This window comes from Lepidochelys kempii, chromosome 23 (genome assembly GCF_965140285.1).
Source record: "Lepidochelys kempii isolate rLepKem1 chromosome 23, rLepKem1.hap1, whole genome shotgun sequence".
Lineage (NCBI taxonomy): Eukaryota > Metazoa > Chordata > Testudines > Cheloniidae > Lepidochelys > Lepidochelys kempii.
In genome coordinates, this window is record NC_136402.1 from 14031232 (window position 1) to 14049846 (window position 18615).

Below are 18615 nucleotides of genomic sequence, written 5' to 3' on the forward strand. Positions count from 1 at the left end.
CCACACAGACACCCCACATACCCCCCTGCACACACACCCGCACACACACACCCCTTCCCCCCCCACACACACCCCACATACCCCCCCGCACACACACACACACAGACACCCCTCCCCCACACACACACACCCCACATACCCCCCTGCACACAGACACCCCTCCCCCCACACATACCCCACAGACACCCCTGCACACAGACACCCCTCCCCCCCACACAGACACCCCACATACCCCCCTGCACACACACCCGCACACACACACCCCTTCCCCCCACACACACACCCCACATACCCCCCTGCACACAGACACCCCTCCCCCCACACATACCCCACATACCCCCCTGCACACAGACACCCCTCCCCCACACACACACCCCCCACATACCCCCCTGCACACACACACACCCGCACACACACACACCCCTCCCCCCCCACACACACCCCACATACCCCCCCGCACACACACACACACACACACCCCTTCCCCCCACACACACACCCCACATACCCCCCCGCACACACACACACACACACACACAGACACCCCTCCCCCCCACACACACACCCCACATACCCCCCTGCACACAGACACCCCTCCCCCCACACATACCCCACATACCCCCCTGCACACAGACACCCCTCCCCCCCACACACACACCCCACATACCCCCCTGCACACAGACACCCCTCCCCCCACACACTCCCCACATACCCCCCTGCACACACACCCGCACACACACACCCCTTCCCCCCCCACACACACCCCACATACCCCCCCGCACACACACACACACACACAGACACCCCTCCCCCACACACACACACCCCACATACCCCCCTGCACACAGACACCCCTCCCCCCACACATACCCCACATACCCCCCTGCACACAGACACCCCTCCCCCCCACATACCCCCCTGCACACAGAAACCCCTCCCCCACACACACACACCCCACATACCCCCCTGCACACAGACACCCCTCCCCCCACACACTCCCCACATACCCCCCTGCACACACACCCGCACACACACACCCCTTCCCCCACACACACACCCCACATACCCCCCGCACACACACACACACACACACACAGACACCCCTCCCCCCACACATACCCCACATACCCCCCCCACAGACACCCCTCCCCCCCACATACCCCCTGCACACAGACACCCCTCCCCCCACACACACCCCACATACCCCCCTGCACACACACACCCCTCCCCCCACACAGACACCCCACATACCCCCCTGCACACAGACACCCCTCCCCCCACACACACCCCTCCCCCCCACATACCCCCTGCACACACACACACACACACACACACAGACACCCCTCCCCCCCACACACACACCCCACATACCCCCCTGCACACAGACACCCCTCCCCCCACACATACCCCACATACCCCCCTGCACACAGACACCCCTCCCCCCACACACACCCCACATACCCCCCTGCACACACACCCGCACACACACACACCCCTCCCCCCCACACACACCCCACATACCCCCCTGCACACACACACACCCGCACACACACACCCCTCCCCCACACACACTCCCCACATACCCCCCTGCACACACACACACAGACACCCCTCCCCCACACACACACACTCCCCACATACCCCCCTGCACACAGACACCCCTCCCCCCCACACACACACCCCACATACCCCCCTGCACACACACACAACCGCACACACACACACCCCTCCCCCCACACACACACCCCACATACCCCCCTGCACACAGACACCCCTCCCCCCCACACACACACCCCACATACCCCCCTGCACACACACACACCCCTCCCCCCACACACACACCCCACATACCCCCCTGCACACACGCACACACAGACACCCCTCCCCCACACACACACACACCCCACATACCCCCCTGCACACACACACACCCGCACACACACACACCCCTCCCCCCACACACACACCCCACATACCCCCCTGCACACACACACACACAGACACCCCTCCCCCACACACACACACCCCACATACCCCCTGCACACAGACACCCCTCCCCCCACACATACCCCACAGACACCCCTGCACACACACCCGCACACACACACCCCTTCCCCCCCCACACACACCCCACATACCCCCCGCACACACACACACACACACAGACACCCCTCCCCCACACACACACACCCCACATACCCCCCTGCACACAGACACCCCTCCCCCCACACATACCCCACATACCCCCCTGCACACAGACACCCCTCCCCCCCACATACCCCCCTGCACACAGACACCCCTCCCCCACACACACACACCCCACATACCCCCCTGCACACAGACACCCCTCCCCCCACACACTCCCCACATACCCCCCTGCACACACACCCGCACACACACACCCCTTCCCCCACACACACACCCCACATACCCCCCGCACACACACACACACACACACACAGACACCCCTCCCCCCACACATACCCCACATACCCCCCCCACAGACACCCCTCCCCCCCACATACCCCCTGCACACAGACACCCCTCCCCCCACACACACCCCACATACCCCCCTGCACACACACACCCCTCCCCCCACACAGACACCCCACATACCCCCCTGCACACAGACACCCCTCCCCCCACACACACCCCTCCCCCCCACATACCCCCTGCACACACACACACACACACACACAGACACCCCTCCCCCCCACACACACACCCCACATACCCCCCTGCACACAGACACCCCTCCCCCCACACATACCCCACATACCCCCCTGCACACAGACACCCCTCCCCCCACACACACCCACATACCCCCCTGCACACACACCCGCACACACACACACCCCTCCCCCCCACACACACCCCACATACCCCCCTGCACACACACACACCCGCACACACACACCCCTCCCCCACACACACTCCCCACATACCCCCCTGCACACAGACACCCCTCCCCCCCACACACACACCCCACATACCCCCCTGCACACACACACAACCGCACACACACACACCCCTCCCCCCACACACACACCCCACATACCCCCCTGCACACAGACACCCCTCCCCCACACACACACACCCCACATACCCCCCTGCACACACACACACCCGCACACACACACACCCCTCCCCCCACACACACACCCCACATAGCCCCCTGCACACACACACACACAGACACCCCTCCCCCACACACACACACCCCACATACCCCCTGCACACACACCTCTCCCCCACACAGACACCCCACATACCCCCTGCACACACACACACACATACACACACCTCCCCACACACACATACCCCCATACATACATACATCTCCCACACACACACCCCACATACTCCCCTGCACACACACACACACATACACACACCTCCCCAACACATACACATGCACACCAGCGCTCACGCACACATACACCTCCCCCCGCATACACACATACCCCCCACACACACACACCCTCACACACACACCCGCATGCACGCAAACACCCGCACACACCCCCTCACATACACACACCTCCTCCACACACACACACACCCCACACATATACATAATCTCCCATACATACACACACACACACCCCTCCCCCACACACATACACACACCCTCACACACCCCTGTGACGAAGCGGGACTGTTCTTAATGTTTCCTCTGAATAGTGTGGGGGTGCCTCAGTTTCCCCTAGGCAGTTCTTAAGTATCTAGGTGGTGGGATAAGGGTGTGTGATCACTGCAGAGCCCTAGAGGGCAGGTGTGTGCAGGGGGTTGGACACAGAGAATGGCCGACACCCTATTTCCTGGCACCTGAGGGCCTGGCCCTTCCCCCCTGCAAGGTGAGAGCTAAAGGGTTGGAGAACAAAGGAATCCGGTGACCTCCTGGCCCGGGAAAGGGACAAAGCCCAGAGGGGGAGGGGCTGGAGGGAGTTTCAGTTGGGGGCTGGCTGGGACATGGAGTGAAGGGCAGATGGGGTTGTCTGGCTCACTGCCCCCCAAAATGGACCCAGCTGAGGGGTCCTGTTCTCTGCATCTACAAGCTCTGTGTTAGACCATGTTCCTGTCGTTTAATAAACCTTCTGTTTTACTGGCTGGCTGAGAGTCACGTCTGACAGCGGAGTTGGGGGGCAGGACCCTCTGGCTTCCCCAGGACCCCGCCTGGGCGGACTCGCTGGGGGAAGCGCACGGAGGGGCAGAGGAGGCTGAATGCTCCGAGGTCAGACCCAGGAAGGTGGAGCCGGGGGAGCTGTGTGTCCTGCCGACAGGCTGCTCCCAGAGAGGAGACTTCCCCAGAGTCCTGCCTGGCTTCATGGGGAGCAGGTCCAGAGCATCACCCGGGGACCCCGTGACAACCCTGACACACACACACATACCCCCCAACGTACACACACCTCCCCCCCACACACATACACACACCCCCTCACACACACACACGGCCTTGGTGCCTATATTATTTTGAAGCCAGGTGTGGGGGTCACATTGGGGGCTGGGGCTGGTGCCCGGGGGGGCAGAGAAGCATGGGGGGGCAGGGGAAGAATTGCTGTGGTGCCAGATTCCTGCTGGCTGAGTCTGGCCCCCGCCCTCCCTGGCTCTCATCTCGGCCACGTCTCCGCCCCAGGGCATCGGTCTCGGGGGGGCGCCCCCCCACCCCAGGGCTCCACCAGCTGTTCCCTCTCCCAAGCATGCCAGGGCCCTGCCCGCCCCGCCCAGCAGGCCCCAGGGCATCTCCCCAGCTGCCGAGCGGGAATTACAGGGCCCCAGGTGCCCCCGCCACGGCCGCACCCCCAGGCAGCTGGAGCCGCATGTTCCTGGGCAGAGCTCCGTGCCCGCCCCCCCAGGGAGCCGTGCCCCCAGCCGGCCGGTGACTGCGCGGGTGGAAGCGGATGCCGATTAGAGCCCTGGGCAAATCAACCCCGGGGCAAATCACATTCCAGCCACCTGCCGTTTGGGTTGTTTGGGGTCTTTTCTGGCACCTGCAAAAACTCCCGGCTGGGGCCAGGCCAGGGGGAAGTTCCCCAGCTCCCGACAAGCAGCTCAGCGAGCCCAGGGAGACGTAGGGAGCGGAGAGGGGCTGTAATAACTCTGGACACCCCCCATCAAGCCCACCCCCAATCCCATGCCCCCAAGCACCATCTCTGTCCATCCTGCTAATACAGCAGCATCGCACTGAACAGGGGAGGGGGCCCTAGAGCTTGGGGGTAGCTAGAGCCACAACCCAAGGGCTGTGGTACACCCCTCTGTACACAAGCTTGGGGGATGATAGGTGCTGCCCTATGGGAAGATGTGGCCGCTGTGGGGTGGGGCCTGGGGGACCCCTCGCCCGGCACTGGGATGCGACCACCTCTGGGGTGGGGCACAGGGGCTGGGTATGCGGGGACTCCTCGCCCGGCACTGGGATGCGACCACCTCTGGGGTGGGGCACAGGGGCTGGGTATGCGGGGACTCCTCGCCCGGCACTGGGATGCGACCACCTCTGGGGTGGGGCACAGGGGCTGGGTATGCGGGGACCCCTCGCCCGGCACTGGGATGCGACCACCTCTGGGGTGGGGCACAGGGGCTGGGTATGCGGGGACTCCTCGCCCAGCGCTGGGACGTGACCCTTCTCGCTCTCAGATGTCGGGTGAAGCCCCTACACAGTCAGACATGGGGCATATTTGGGGGCCTGGGTCTAGCTGGGCTCGGTGCCCCTTACCAGTGCTACACTGGGGGGAGGCACTGACTCAAAGGAGGGGGTGTCTCTGCCAGGTCCCCCCTCCCGGCCGCTGCCCCCTACGGCAGCAGCTGGATGAAAATTCAAGCACAACAAACCCTGATTCACAGGGAACGTCCTCTTGTTTATTAGCCACAGATGGGACCGGGGGGGGGGGAATTGTTGGGGGGAGGCCTCCCCATCCTTCCTGCTGCTAACCAGGGTGGCTCAGCTTCTGGGAGGTGGGGGCAGGTAAAAAGAGGGAGCCCCTCCCTCACCATGCAACTATTGGGGGGACATGGGAGGCACCCCTCAAATCTGTCACTTCAGAGATCCCCCCAAAACCTGGAGAGCTCTACAATGCCCCCCAACAGGAGTGACACCCCAAAACCAGACTGTGCCCACCTCAGAAGGCCAGCCGCCCCCCCCCACAAATGCATGGTGGGAATCCCAAATCCAGGAGACACCCTACCTCTGACACTCCAAAATTTAAGGAGACACTCTCAAAATTCAAGGGGATATCCCAGATCAGGGTGATACCCCCAAATTTAAGGCAACACACTGAAATTCAAGAGGATTTTCCCCAGATCAACGTGGCATCCCCAAATGTTAGGAGTACCCCAAACTCAAGAGGACCTCCCCAGATCAGGGTATCCTGGCAGTCTCCAAATGTCCCCCACCATCTGTCAGCTCAGCGCCCAGCATGCCCCATCAAGGTCTTCTTGCTGCATCCGCTTGTGGGGTGCCTGCCAGGTGGGGTCCCCCACTTCCCGCAGAGGGGGAGGGGTGCGGATGGGGGAAGAGCTTGCGGCTGGGGGAAGGGGGTTGCTGTGGTTACCACCCCTCTGGCACCACTCCGACAGGGTACCCCTGGGAGATGGGGGGCAGGTAGCCAGGGGGATCTGGGGCCCGGAGTGGGACACTGTCCAAGCCCAGGGTGGGCAGGAGGTCCCAGGGCAGGGGACATTGGCTAGGCCCCAGGGGGCTGTGGGTAATTGGGGCCCAGCTGGGGGGCAGCCCTGGATCTTCTGGGCCGGTGATGGGGTCAAAGAGATCGCTGGGGTCAGGGGTCAGGGAGGCCACGCTCAGGCCCCAGCCAGGCCCTGGTTCTGGGGCCACAAAGGCCTCAGCCACTCCCAGGAAGGAGCTGGCAGCTGGGGCGGGAGGCTCTGGGTCTGGACACCGGGGTTCTGCGCGGGGCGCGGGGTCCCTTGGGGCCTCCTGGGCCAGGATGGAGGAGGCCAGGCGGTGTGTCGAGGCTTCAATGTCAGCGAATCGCCTGGGGAGAGAAGAGAAGGGCTGTGAGCTTCCCCCAGCAGTGCCCTGAGGAGCTGTGAGCTTCCCCATAGCAGTACCCCTAGGGGCTGCAAGCTTCCCTGTAGCAGTACACCGAGGGGCTGTGAGTTTCCCCCAGCAGTGCCCCGAGAGCTGCGAGCTCCCCCATAGCAGTAACCCAATGGGCTGCGAACTTCCCCCAGCAGTGCCTGGAGGAGCTGCAAGCTTCCCCCAGCTTTGCCCAAGGGGCTGCGAGCTTTCCCCAGCAGTGCCCTGAGGGGCTGCAAGCTTCTCCCCGACAGTGCCCTGAGGGGCTGTGAGCTCTCCCCAGCAGTGCCCTGAGGGGCTGTGAGCTTCCCCCAGCAGTGCCTAGGGGGCTGCGAGCTCCCGAGGGCTCCCACCTGCTGATCTGGTTGTGCAGGAACCGGCGGTGGTTCACCCGCCGCTTGCCGGGGCGGCTCTTGTGGGGTCTCTGCAGCGTCCGCATCATGTGGGACGAGGCCACGGTGACGAAGGTGAAGAGATCCCGGCCCCGCCCGTGGAGCACCACCTGCTGGGGGGGCAGGAAGCTCAGGGACAGGCTCCCGCCCTGCTGCATCCCAGCTCCTGCGGGATGGGGCTGCCAGGCAGAGCCCCCAGGCTGGGCGAGGCCGGCCCCAAACAGAGCCCTGCAGGAATAAATGACAACGGTTCTCAGCCCAGCAAGCGCGAGACTCCAGAGAACCCTGGGGGAGGGGCTGCGGGTCGGGACTGAGGGGCACCGGCAGAGCTGGGGGGAGCCCAGGACGGGGCTAGCAGGGGCTGCGGGTCGGGACTGAGGGGCACCGGCAGAGCTGGGGGGAGCCCAGGGCGGGGCTAGCAGGGGGCTGCGGGTCGGGACTGAGGGGCACCGGCAGAGCTGGGGGGAGCCCAGGGCGGGGCTAGCAGGGGGCTGCGGGTCGGGACTGAGGGGCACCGGCAGAGCTGGGGGGAGCCCAGGGCGGGGCTAGCAGGGGGCTGCGGGTCGGGACTGAGGGGCACCGGCAGAGCTGGAGGGAGCCCAGGGCGGGGCTAGCAGGGGCTGCGGGTCGGGAGTGAGGGGCACTGGCAGGGCTGGGGGGAGCCCCGGGTTGGGATGGGGGTGTCTCTGTCTCCCGATAGGGGTCAGCCCTGACCGCAAGGAGACAGCGCCTCCGGCTGGGGCCCCCAGGACACTTACTTGGTTCAGGGTCCAGGTGTGTGAAGAATCAGCCGCAATCACACACAGGGGGGACGAGGCCTATCAGTTCTCCCTGGGGGCTGCCCCCTTCTCGCCTCCTGCCCCCCCAGCCCTGATGCTACCAGCCAGCCCCGGCGCCGGCTCCGGTCTCCAGTGGGGGCCGAGCACCACTGAGAGAATCAAGAGGATGATCAAAGAGTCACTGGCAGAACCCCCCCGCTCGCCCCACCCCTCTGAGCCCCTCCCTCCTGCCCCCCCTCCTGCCCCCCCAAGTCCTGCTGGCACAAATGGGGCATGGGGCCTTAGCCCCCAGGGGGCACTGTCTGCGAGCTGCCCCAGGGCAGGGGGATTGCTGGCTTGGGGGAGCTGGGAGTACGGCACAGGGCCTTCCCCCTCTGGCCAAAATCCCTCACTGTGACAGTTGAGGGGCTGGGGGAACCCCCTTTGGCTCTAATAACAGGGGTGGCTTGATGGGCCCTCTCCCCTTGTCCGTCTCTTCCCCTTCCTGGACCCCCATCAACTCCTCCCCTCCTCCCCCATCCTCCCCATCATCTCCTGCCCCCCCTTTTGCTCCCCCCCGGCATCGTCCCCACACCAGGTGCCCAATTAGGGCATTCTTTCCCCTGGGATGCGGCCATGGCACTTAGCAGCAATTAGGGGCATCCGGGGGCCATGGGGAGCCACGTGCCGGCAGCTCCGTGGAGACGGGCTCAATGGGGCGCTCAGGGGCAGGAATCCGGCTGCACAAAGGGGCCCCCCCAGCTCCCCCCTGCAGCCGGCACCCGGCCAGGCGGAACAGTTAGAGCAATTGCAGGGAATTGGAGACTTAAGTGCGAGGTCAAAGTGTGTCCAAAGCAGCCCCCCCCCCCCCCGTCCATCAGCGCCTGGGCCCATCTACCCCGGCGTCCTGCCCCTTCCCTGCCCCCCGCCCCCAGTATCAGACCCATAAGCCTCTCTTGCCTCCAGCAGAGGGCAGCAGACACCCCCCCCCGCCCCCCCCACACACACATCTGCTTCCCGGCAGTTGGCTAAGCCAACCCCGCCCTGGCAAACACTGCCCCCCCTTCCTGGCTGGGGGAGATCAAAGCTCACCCGCCCCCCTCCCTGGGCTCCCCTGCCCTTCACAAGCAGGCAGCAAAATAAACTCAGGTTGGGAACAATGTCGCCTCTCATGTTAGCAGGGCCCTGCGGGGTGTGTGCGCGGGCGGGGGATCGGGGGGGGGGGGGGGGCAGCGACCAGGGCCCAGCAAAAATCCTCCAAGCAAGGAGGCCAGGATGCCTGAGTTCTCTGCCGGCTCTGGGCAGGGAGTGGGATCTAGTGGTTAGAGCGGGGAGGCTGTGAGGAGGCACGAGGGTGTCAGGCTGGCTGGCCCCACGCTGGTCTTTGGTGGTTTATTTTTCCACCAAGCCAGAGCCAAGCCACCGCTGGCAGGGGGAGCGCTGGGGCTGGCCCCGGGAGGGAACCCCGCTGTCCCCCTGGCCCAGGCCACAGCCAAGATGGACGTGAGCCGTGCCCCAGGAATTGTGCGGCCCCGTGGCCGTCACGCCTTGGCAGCAGGGCGAACAGCGAGTGGGTGAGGGGAGAAGGAGAAGGGGAGGGAGCCGCAGCCCCAAGGCTGGGTCAGGGGGAACGAACTAGGGGGCGAAAGGAAGAGCCGAGTGATGGGTGGCTAGGTGCAGGGAGCAAAAAAGAGCTGAATTCAAGAGCAACCCAGAGAAGGGGGGGGGGAAGAAAGAGGGCGGCAGCAGGGCACTGGAGGGGGGTGCCGTGGGGCAGGGCAGGCAGCCAGCTGGAGCAGGCAACTCTGTGACCAGGTGAGGCCCATACAGCCCCATGGCAGGGAGGAGCCAGAAGCAGCGTCCCCAGCCAGCATGGATGAGCCATGCCAGGGTCTCCAAGCCAACCAGCTCCACCTACTGGACCCCCACTCCCCTCCCAGAGCTGGGGAGAGAACCCAGGAGTCCTGGCTCCCAGCCCCCCTGCTCTAATTGCTAGACCCCACTCCCCTCCCAGAGCTGGGGAGAGAACCCAGGAGTCCTGGCTCCCAGCCCCCCTGCTCTAATTGCTAGACCCCACTCCCCTCCCAGAGCTGGGGAGAGAACCCAGGAGTCCTGGCTCCCCGCCATCCGCCCGCTCTATTGCTCCATTCCCCACCCCACCCCCACCTTGCTTTAAATCTGCCTGTTGCGGGCTGGGGGCAGGTCAGGGGTTAGACAAACCCAGGAGGAACAGGCCTGTTTGCCTTTGGGGCGAGAGGGGATGTCCAAGCTGCCTGCTAAAGCCAATATTACAGCCTGGGGCAAACCGCCGCAGGGGACGTTCGTGCCCTGTCCCTGGGCACTCCCTGACTCGTCCGGCTGGGTAGCTCCCCACAGAGTGGGGGGCTCTGGGTCGACACCAGTGATGCCCGGGAGGACGCTCGCTCCCGCCACAAGGAGGGTAATATGGGCGTGCACCCCGGGCACCGGAACAGGGGGCCATGGACCCCCCACCCACATTTTAACTGCCGCAAGGGCAAGCGACAGGGGGAAGGGGCAGAGAGGAGCGAGTGGGAGGGTCCTCGGGGGTTGGGGGGGGCGGCACAGTGTGGGGGCCTCCCACATTTATCGCACGTCCACCACTCCTGACGTGCACAGCCAGATTTGCCATGCGCCGCTGTGACCGAGCTCAACTTCATTTAGCAGTGTAGACGTTCCGTTAAACCGGAGCGGCTGCTTCATGCAGATGACTCTGCTCCTGGGGAAAACCCATCGGGTTCGCTGAAGGGAGGGATTTACTCCCATACCCACAGGCGGCCCTCAGAGCTGGGCGCCCGGCCAGCAGCCACTGCTCACCGCACAATCGAAGCACTGAGGGGAGGCGGATGGGCGGGGTGGGGGGGCAGCAGGGGCTGGGGCATTTTCCCTGAGACTGGCCCTGGGCACTGGGGGAGGAGGGGGGCCTCTGGCTTGTTCCTCTCCCTGCAGTTTGGGTCATCTCTGCAGGTGAGTCGCTGACATTTCGGCAGGAAGTTTTTCCAAGGCAAACGCCCTGGATCTGGGCCCGGCCAGGTCCCCGTGCCCAGACGGCTGCCCCAGGGCGGCACTAAGGGGTACCATGCTCCAGGGAGCGGGGCGGGGGGCTCAGCAGGGGGCGCTTGGCTGCAGGGAGTGGGTCGGGGGCTCAGCAGGGGGCACTGGGCTGCGGGGGGTCCAGGAGGGGGTGCTCTCCCCAGGCAGTCAGGGCCGGCCCCGATGCCCCACGGTGGCAATTTTCCAAGCCAACCGGAGATTTCCTGGCGCCAATATTCCTTGGGTGCAAAGGGACCCAGCAATGGCTGTTTCTCAGCTGGCCCCTCGTTTTCCTTCCTTCGCGCGGCACTTCGTCTGAGTCTCTGGCACTGTTTATTTCTCGCGCCCGCGGCTGGCGATGGGCCCGCTGAACCCAGCAGGGGTACACCCACCCCAGCAGGGCCGCCTGACACTGGCTTGCTTTCTTGCCTTTCTCCTTGGGTTCTTTTTTCCTAGTTCGTTTATTCCCTCTTCCTCCCTCCCTCATGTTTCTTTCTTTCTTTCCCAACCCCACTGTCAAGCTGCCCGTCCCGCCCGCCCCGTGGCTGTAAGAACCAGGTCGCTCTCTGCAGCTCAGACAGAAGCCAGGAGCATGTGCCCCCCCGCCGGGGGCCGGCCCGCCTCAGCCCCACATACCGACCTAGCAGGGTGCGTGGAATGCGGACAGAGCAGACGGCACAGGCCAGACACACACACCCGCCCGCCCGCCAGCCGCACACGCACTCGCGCCAGCCAGGGCGCCGCCAGACGCCGACCCCGCTGGACCCCGGGCAGCAGGGGGCACAAAGCCAGCGACAGGGCGATCGGACCCCCCGGCCCTTCCTGCACGGCTTGCAGCGTCGGACGAGAGCGCACCGGACAAAGCCATGGACTGAGAAAGAGACGAGATTGATTGATTGGTGGATGGGGATAGATAGATAGAGATAGGGTGTGGGGGGGGTCAGACAGGGGGCTCTGGGGACAGACAGATGGACAGGAGGCTCTGGGGACAGACGGACAGACAAGGGGGGCTCTGGGAACAGACAGACAGGAGGGGTTCTGGGGACAGACGGGGCTCTGGGGGACGGACGGCTAGCCAGACAGCCTCTGCCGGCCGACTGACATCTCCTCTCCTCCTGTCGGTGGAAGCCCCTGGATCCAGCCCCGCATCCGGTCCCCCCCAGCCATGGACCCCCCCTCCAACCTATCGTCCCCCTCCAACGGCTCGCTGGCGGGCGGGCTGCCGGGGGCGGCGGGGCTGAGCCTGCTGGGGGCAGCCGGGGTGGCGGGGAACCTTTACACTCTGGCGGTGGCGCGGGCCGGGGCCGTCCCCTCCCCGCTCCACATCCACATCGTCAACCTGGCGCTGGCCGACCTGCTCTACCTGGCCGGGGTGCCCTTCGTGGTCCACAACGGGCTGGCGAGGGACTGGCGCTTCGGCGAGGCCGGCTGCCGGGCCCTGCTCAGCCTGGACCTGCTCACCATGCACGCCAGCATCTTCCTGCTCACCCTGCTGAGCACCGAGCGGTGCCGGGCCGTGCGGCGCCCCTTCCGGGCCGCCCGCCGCCCCCCCGCCCGCCGCCGGGCCCTGGCCGGGGCCGCCTGGGCCGCCGCCTTCGCCCTGGCGCTGCCCATGATGCTGATGGTGCGGCAGGAGGAGCGGGCGGCAGGCGGCGGCCGGGTGCGGCGGCTCTGTGTGCCCACCTGGCACGAGGCGCAGTACAAAACCTACCTGACCGTGCTCTTCGGCACCAGCATGGTGGGGCCCGGGCTGGCGCTCGGGTACCTCTACGGGCGGCTGGCGTGGGCCTACTGGCTCTCGCAGACCCGGGGGGTGCTGGGCCCCCGGCGGGGGCCGAAGCAGCGGGTCTTCCTCCTCATTTTCCTCATCGTCGTGGCCTTCTGGGCCTGCTTCCTGCCCTTCTGGCTCTGGCAGCTGGTGCCCCTCTACAGCCCGGGCACAGCCGCCCGCCTGCCCGTGGCCACCGAGATCTACATCAACCACCTGGTCACCTGCCTGACCTACAGCAACAGCTGCGTCAACCCTTTCCTCTACACGCTGCTGACCCGCAGCTACCGCGACTACCGGCGGGCGCGCCGGGCCGGGCGCAGGGTGGCAATGCAGGCACAGGCCGTGGGGCGCTGAGCAGCCAGCAGACCTCCACCGGGCGCAGGTAGGGGGCAGTGGGGGAGAGGGGCACTGCTGGGGGAAGATCGCAGCACTGGGGAGAGGTGCCACAGGGAACTGCTGGGGGAAGATCACAGCATTGGAGAGAGGTGCCATGAGGCACTGCTGGGGGAAGCTTGCAGTACTGGGGAGAGGTGCCACAGGGCACTGCTTGGGGAACCTCGCAGCATTTGGGAGAGGTGCCATGAGGCACTGCTGGGGGAAGATCACAGCATTGGAGAGAGGTGCTGTGGAGCACTGCTGGGGGAAGATCACAGTGCTGGGGACAGGTGCCATGGGGCATTGCTTGGGGAAGATCACAACACTGGGGAGTGATGTCGCAGGGCACTGCTAGGGGAAGCTCACAGCACTGGAAGAGGTGTCGCAGGGCACTGCTGGGGAAAGATCACAGCACTGGGGAGAGGTGCCACGAGCACTGCTGGGGGAAGATCACAGCATTTCCGGAAGGTGCCACTAGGCACTGCTAGGGGAAGCTCGCAGCTGTGGAATCCCCATCTCTTCTCCAGCCCTGAAACAGGGGGACGGGCTGGCCCGGGGGGCAAGGAATGGGGCATGGGGGTTTCCCCTCTAGGGGACGCCGGCCCCCCTTAGCAGCCATGTTTCCCCCACACTGTCAGAGCTGGACCCTGGCTCTCGGGCGGGGGGAGCCGCCAGCGGGGGGGCCCCTCCCCATTGCCGTCACACATGCGGCAGGCCCATAGCCCCCTTCTCTCTGCACCCCTAGGAGCAGCGCCCCCTGCAGCCTGGCCCTGGACACGGCCTCCCCCCCTCGCCAACCCCTGCAGCCCCCCCGTGAGGACGATGCATCCGCCCACAGCAACCCCTCCACCCCAGCCGGGACCAGAGGAAAAAGGAACAGCACCAGCGAGAAACAAGGCGCCAGGACTCCTGGGTTCTCCGCAGCCGGCTGCGCTGGGGGGCGGGGCTAGGATCCAGGACTCCTGGGTTCTCTCCCGGGCTCTGGGAGGTGTTGTACCCCCTGCGGTACCTTTGGGGACCCCTGTATGAAATGGACATTTCGGGGGGTGCGTGTGGCTGGGTTTCTACACCGGGGGGAGTAACCAGACCCCCCCAGGCACTATCACAGCCAGGGGGCCATGCCCCCTCTGCCCAGCTCCAGCCACACACTGCCCGTGAGGGAGGTGGCACAAGCCGGCGCCACCTCTGCCCTTGGGGTCAGCAAAGAGAGAGGCCCCTGCCCCACCCTCCCCCGCCGGCCCCGTCCTGGACCCGAGAGGGGCTGGGTGCGAGCCCCACGGTGCCCCAGGGCTCCAGCAGCTTCTCCCTTGGCCTTGCCCCGCTAGTCCCCAGGGAAGAAACCACCTGCTCTCCTCCGGCCGGAGAGCAAAAGCCGGGCAATAGAGCAAGGGTTGGGGGCAGGGAGGGCGTATGGGCTACAGTGACAGGGGCCAGCAGGATGGAGCCAGGAGTCCTGGCTTCTCTGCTGGGAGGGGAGTGGGATCTAGTGGTTAGAGCGGGGGGGGGGGCTAGGAGCCAGAACTCCTGGGTTCTCTCCTGGGAGGGGAGTGGGATCTAGTGGTTAGAGCGGGGGGGGGGGCCTGGGAGCCAGAACTCTTGGGTTCTCTCCTGGGAGGGGAGTGGGATCTAGTGGTTAGAGCAGGGGGGGGGCTAGGAGCCAGAACTCCTGGGTTCTCTCCTGGGAGGGGAGTGGGATCTAGTGGTTAGAGCCGGGGGTGGGGGGAGGCTGGGAGCCAGGACTCCTGGGTTCTCTCCCCGGCTCCTCCCCTGCAGAAACACCCTGCGCTAAGATTGCAACTTTTGTCTTTGCCTCCAGCGGCTGCAGTGGGGCCCACGCCGGGTGCCAGGGGTCCTAGCTGAACTCGGCTCCCCTGGAAACGCCGTGAGGGGCAGGCCCCAGCTTTTAACCCCACCACGCTCCAAGGTGGGGGTGTCAATAAACCACCCCCTTCTCTCCGCATCTCCTGCGTGCGTCTTGCTTGCCCGCCGCGCCTGGCCCCACCAGACAGCCACGCGTGGGGAAACTCAAGATGAACTTTAATAGAAGACACAAACGGGGCGGGGGAGGAGGGGGGAACAAAAAGCAAACAGAACCCACCAAACCCCCCATGTCCTCCCCCAGCCAGCGCCCAGACCCAGCCCAACCCTACCCAGCCTGGCCAGGGGATGAAAACACCCCCCGAAGTCCCCAAGGGTTTTTCCTACCCCCCCCCCAGGCCACAAGCCAACCTTACAAGCCCCCCCGCCCCAAATCACTGTGCAGAGAGAGAATAAAATGGGGTGGGGCTAGGATGGGCAGGATCCAACCTGGGAGAGGTGGCGACCCCCACAGCCAAAGGCCAAGAGACACTAGGAAAAGGGGGCCGGGGGCAGGGATTTGGTGACCCAGAGTTTGCTGAAGGGGGGGGGGAGTGGAGGTGAGGGCTCAGCAAAGAGTTTCCATCTCTCCTGTGGGCGTTGGGGGCTCAGTAGGGGTCCCGGCCTGTGTTAGCCGTAACCCTACGGGGGCCCGCGTGTGTTTACTCTGAGATGCTGAGATGTGGGGAAACTCAGAGGTCCCGATCCTCAAAGGGGCAGAATGCGGGGCGAGATGGTCCTGGGGTCCGGGCTGAGGGACAGGGAGGGGGCGGGATACCGGGGTAGCTGGGCCCAGGGGTGGCTCCGGAGGGCGGGGGGGGAGGATATTGGGGTAGATGGGCCTGGGGACAACTCCAGAGGGCTGGGGGGGCAGGATACAAGGGTAGATAGGCCCGGCGGTGGCTCCGGAGGGTGGGGGAGGCGGGATACCGGGGTAGATGGGCCCGGGGGTGGCTCCGGAGGGTGGGGGAGGCAGGATACCGGGGTAGATGGGCCCGGGGGTGGCTCTGGAGGGCGGGGGAGGCAGGATACCGGGGTAGATGGGCCTGGGGGTGGCTCTGGAGGGCAGGGGAGACAGGATACCGGGGTAGATGGGCCCAGGGGTGGCTCTGGAGGGCAGGGAGGGGGTAGCTGGGCCCGGGGGGTAGCTCACTGGTGTAACCGCAACAGCTCTGTGCAGAGGCCTCAGCCCTGCAGAAACCCAACCCCCTGGAGGGGCAAAGTCGGGTCCCAGCTGCCGCTAAAGCCAATGAGAGCCCAGGGTGCCCCTGAGGGCCAGGCCAGAGGCTGGGGCACCCCCGCGGGAGGAGCAGGACCCAGCAGCTGGGGGTGACACACACGCCATGTGAGGGGTCTCGCTGTGGGGCCCGGGACTGACTCTGAGGGGGAGTTCGGCCCCCTGGAGCCCATTAACCCTTCAGTGCCTGATACTTCCAGGGCGTAGGGTGTGGGGGGCACCCGAGGCCAGTCCCACCCCACAGGGGAGCACAACAGAGGGGAAGGGGGGAGGAATGTGCCCAGCCTGCCCCTCTAGTCCTGGAGCTGAACAGACAGGGGGCAGGGTGGGTAACTGGGTCAGGGGGGTATCCCAGGCTGGGGGGAGGGTGCTGGGTCTGGGGGGGATCCCAGGTTGGGGTGCTGGGGATGGGGGCAGGGGATCCCAGTCCAGGGGGAGTGCTGGGTCGGGGGCGGGGGGAAGAGATACCAGTAGGGGGGACCATTGCTGTGCCCCCCGGCGCTAGGACCCTGGTGTGGGGCAGGGGGGTTATTTCATAGGGGATCCAGTTAGGGCTGCAGCCGCCCCCCCAGGCCCCCCCCTAAAGTGCTGGCTGATATGCGAGCAGACCCCAGCATGGGGGGCTGGGATAGGGCCCAAGGCGCAGTGCTGAGCCTGGCTTCGTCGCTGTGCCAGTGGGCCCCATCTACACACCCCCAGTCCCGGGGCCCCTCACGGGGCGGGGGGCTCGGCCGGGGGGGGCTGCGGCTGGTGGTCGGGGTCCGGGGTCCCTGCGTCGGGCCCGTCGGCCTCATCGTCTGAGACGCCCTCCAGCCGGAAGACCTGACGCACCGTGCGGGTGGTGAATGTCAGGGGGGTGCGTCTGGGAGGGAAAGAGGGGTCAGTATGGGCCATGGCCCCCCCACAGCACCCCCCGCCTGCCCCCACGGCGGGCCCCAAGTCAGCGCCCCTGCCGTGGCCCCTAGGTCACCTCCCTAGGGCCCCCAACAGCCAACACCCCTACCCTGACCCCCATGGTGCCCCCCCGCTCCCACAGCACCCCCACAGCAAACGCCCCACCCCCATCAACCTATGGGACCCCCCACAGCCAACACCCCACCTGACCCACATGGCACCCCCCTGCTCCCACAACCAAGGCCCTGACCCTCTATCAGCCCATGGGGCCCCCCACAGCCAGCACCCCAGGTTCAACCATGCCTCCCTAGTCCCACAGGGTCCCCCCCGTCACCCTCTGAATCCCCCCACAGAGAGCACCCCCACCTTGCTCCCCACGGTGCCCCCAGTACCCCCCACAACCAGCAGCGCCCTTCCTGAAGACCCCGCAACCAATACCCACACCCCCCCCGGCACCTCGGCCCCTTGCCGGAAGAGACTGGAAATGACACACTCTGCCCCACACGCCCCCCGGCAGCCCCCCACCCAGAGCTCAGTGCAGCAGCAACGTCACGCAGCAGAGCCTCGGGATGCGGGACACGAGCGACCCCCGACGCCAGTAACTGCCCCCCACCAGCCGGGAGCCAACGCCTGGGACTGCACGGCGGGTGGTGGGTGGGGGAGGGGAAGAGAACTGGGGGGAGGGGGGGCTTCCTGAGCTCAGAGGGGTGGGCCGAGGGGGAGCTCGGACAGGGGAACCCCATGTGGGGGCAGAAGGAGTTCGAGGGGGGGCCGCTGGTCAGGGGAGGAGAGTTTGGATGGGGGGACTCCAGGAGGGGGCAGAGGGAGCTCAGAGGGGGATCGCCGTCCCAGTCGATGGCTCAGCCCCTCCCCCCCCACCCACAAGCAGCACCCCCCGCCCCCAGCCGCGGGGCGCCGGGAGCAGGGACTGCCACACAGCACACAGGGCTGGCAAGTCGGGGGGCAGCGGGAGCTGGGGGGGTCACGTACTTGCGCTGGAGACGCTCCAACTTGCTGGGGGGTCGGAAGAGAGAGAAGGAAACAGGAGAGACGGAGAAAGTGAGAGAGAGACAGAGACAGAGACCGCCCCAGCCACGGAGAGATGGGGGCTAGTGGACACAGCAGGCGGGGTGGGCTGGGAGCCCGGACTCCTGGGTTCTCTTCATACTCTTCTGCAGGTCCCACGCCCATCCCCGTGCCTCAGTTTCCCCTCCTGTGCTGAACTATTGCGCTGCGCATAGATGCCTTTC

The 18615-nt window shown here is 66.0% G+C and overlaps 3 protein-coding genes across 14 annotated transcripts in view; 1 reads left to right on the top strand and 2 right to left on the bottom strand.

Annotated features, from left to right (window-relative positions):
* Window positions 1-6265: 6265 nt before the first annotated feature.
* Window positions 6266-7580, bottom strand: C23H19orf85 (chromosome 23 C19orf85 homolog). Its single transcript, XM_073321287.1, has 2 exons — window positions 7384-7580; window positions 6266-6986 (listed from the first exon to the last, which is right to left on the bottom strand). The coding sequence occupies exons 1-2, from the start codon at window positions 7578-7580 to the stop codon at window positions 6542-6544; spliced, it is 642 nt and encodes a 213-aa protein (XP_073177388.1). The 3' UTR covers window positions 6266-6541.
* A 4816-nt stretch (window positions 7581-12396) lies between these two features.
* On the top strand, window positions 12397-13356 carry LOC140901863 (urotensin-2 receptor). Its single transcript, XM_073321288.2, has one exon. It carries the CDS (start codon window positions 12397-12399, stop codon window positions 13354-13356), a length of 960 nt encoding a protein of 319 aa, XP_073177389.2.
* A 2041-nt stretch (window positions 13357-15397) lies between these two features.
* LOC140902180 (myosin-14) overlaps window positions 15398-18615 on the bottom strand; it is a 50798-nt gene continuing 47580 nt past the window's right edge. For 7 of the 12 annotated variants that reach the window (XM_073321983.2, XM_073321984.2, XM_073321974.2 and 4 more), the window contains 2 exons: window positions 18356-18379; window positions 15398-17333 (listed from right to left, as the gene is read on the bottom strand). In XM_073321983.2, coding sequence (XP_073178084.2) covers window positions 17183-17333; window positions 18356-18379 — 175 coding nt within the window. In that variant the 3' untranslated portion in view covers window positions 15398-17182. The remainder of the gene's footprint in view (window positions 17334-18355; window positions 18380-18615) is intronic. The other 5 variants (XM_073321977.2, XM_073321976.2, XM_073321975.2 and 2 more) reach the window with 1 other exon arrangement.